General features: G+C 50.3%; 1 protein-coding gene across 1 annotated transcript in view; it reads right to left on the bottom strand.

The window, feature by feature from the left end:
* The window catches only part of DICSQDRAFT_169839 (uncharacterized protein), a gene marked incomplete at both ends in the record, with an annotated part of 6,138 nt that overhangs the window by 3,533 nt on the left and 787 nt on the right, over positions 1-1,818 (bottom strand). The window contains 4 exons of the mRNA XM_007365461.1: positions 1,105-1,132; positions 1,190-1,259; positions 1,318-1,325; positions 1,402-1,535. Of these exons, the coding sequence (XP_007365523.1) occupies positions 1,105-1,132; positions 1,190-1,259; positions 1,318-1,325; positions 1,402-1,535 (240 nt within the window). The remainder of the gene's footprint in view (positions 1-1,104; positions 1,133-1,189; positions 1,260-1,317; positions 1,326-1,401; positions 1,536-1,818) is intronic.

Below are 1,818 nucleotides of genomic sequence, written 5' to 3'. Positions count from 1 at the left end.
GGGAGAGCGTCTCCGACTTGCGTGCGGTCGCCACGTCGCTCCTTTGCCTTCTACGACCTCCGTATATCGTCGAAGTCTTGCTCTGTTCTGTTCCACTGCATTGACCTCTTGGGCATCCTCATCGCCTCTGCTGAAACCTCACGTTGGTATCTCTGCTGGGGGCTGATCTAGTACGCGTGAGTTCATAGGTACGTCCCTTTAAGCACCGGGCCCTATCCCCTTTCCTGTGAGATGTCCCCCACTGTTGCAACGCTATGCGGATGCTGTCGCTCAGGTGAGTCTGAGACTATGTGCTGCCGAAGTAGCAGTCTAGTAAGGTGTGTAGTGTATGATCCCTGAAGGTGAGTTATCGTCTGGCCTGAGTGCTGCTACAACTAGCATGACGCGTATCTATCAGGTAAGTACGCTCTTAGCATGTGATCCCACTCTGCTACCGGTCGTTGGTAGTGTGCTTCTCCTATCGGCTTTGTATTACGCTTACCTGCCGTATCTGTCCTGGGTATGCATACCTGGTACCGTAGCTTGGTCAAGGCGGGTTGTGATGATGTCGTGTAGTGTCCTTGTATAGTACCCAGAGGTTGTAGGTCACTGTGTACTCTACTGGTAGTCGCTGTAGCATGTACTCCTTGAATATAATTCATTGTCTTACAAACAATACCTGTGAATGCGATATGGAACGCTAGAATACCCCGGACGACCGCCGCTGCTGAGCGCTTACTGAAGCGACTAATGCTACTAATGGCCGCTAAATTAGTTGGGGACTTATCATATTAGACTAATCGTCTAATGGCGCTTTTTAGCGCTAAATTAGCTCGCTTAGCTCAATTAGCTGAGGGAGTTTTTCCTGATGTTCATCCACTAAAACCTACACATCCGCTATGATGGTGGATGGTCGTGTTGTCGTCGAAGTCTCGGATCTAGTTCTAGCAGAACCCCCTTTGGCTATATTATGTAGCTCGAAGTGGATTGTGGTTTGATCGCTTTGGGAGTTCTCGCGCTGTCGACGGGTTGCTCCGCGCAGATTGAGGGCGAGGCGCGAAGCCTGAGAAAGAAGTGTCGGTTTCTCACATCTGACGTATGCCTGACAGCGGGAGATTGGCTTACCGAGATGGAGGCCACCGCGAGAATGATGCTATCAGGAGAGCATGTCAGACTGCGCGCTCATCGCTGTACACCGTCGTACACTTACGGCACTCCCATGGCTTGGATCTCTCTGCGATTGAAGTGAATGGTGATCGCCAAGTTCAGCATGCTCGCAGCTAAAGTGTTGGGCCTACGTTGGCTATTGTATGCCACGAAAGAGAGATTTAGGCTCACAGAACATCCTAGGGGAGACTGATATCAACACAGTTTCAGATAGGGATGACGCAGCATCACGTCACCAGACATCGTTTCACTCACATGACGAAGTAAACAAGGCCATCCCTGACGAGCAGATACACAAGCGGGCTCAGCGTGCGTACTTGGAACCACTTGCCAAGGGGATCGTGTTTGGCCTTGACTAGCTCTGCTTTGAAGGCGTGGCTATTGACGAACTGGTGGACCATCAATACTAGATACGAGGCTACAATAGAGAGGTCAGTTTCAGAACAACTCAATATATGTGATATCATGTAGCTAGCATAAGTCAGCTTACTGGAGGTAGCGGAGATCACGATCCTAGTTACAGACGCAAACCGTTGAAGGGTAGTTAGTTGATGAACGTTGGATGGACATTGTAAGGCGTACCAAGCTGGTAAAGTGTGCTTGAGAGGGACCATAGCAAATGTGAAACACCCGGGGAGAGGAAACCCCGGAGGACGCGGTAAAACTGCTAAG

The sequence above is a fragment of the Dichomitus squalens genome (genome assembly GCF_000275845.1).
Source record: "Dichomitus squalens LYAD-421 SS1 unplaced genomic scaffold DICSQscaffold_12, whole genome shotgun sequence".
Lineage (NCBI taxonomy): Eukaryota > Fungi > Basidiomycota > Agaricomycetes > Polyporales > Polyporaceae > Dichomitus > Dichomitus squalens.
This window is presented reverse-complemented; position numbering and strand designations above follow the sequence as displayed.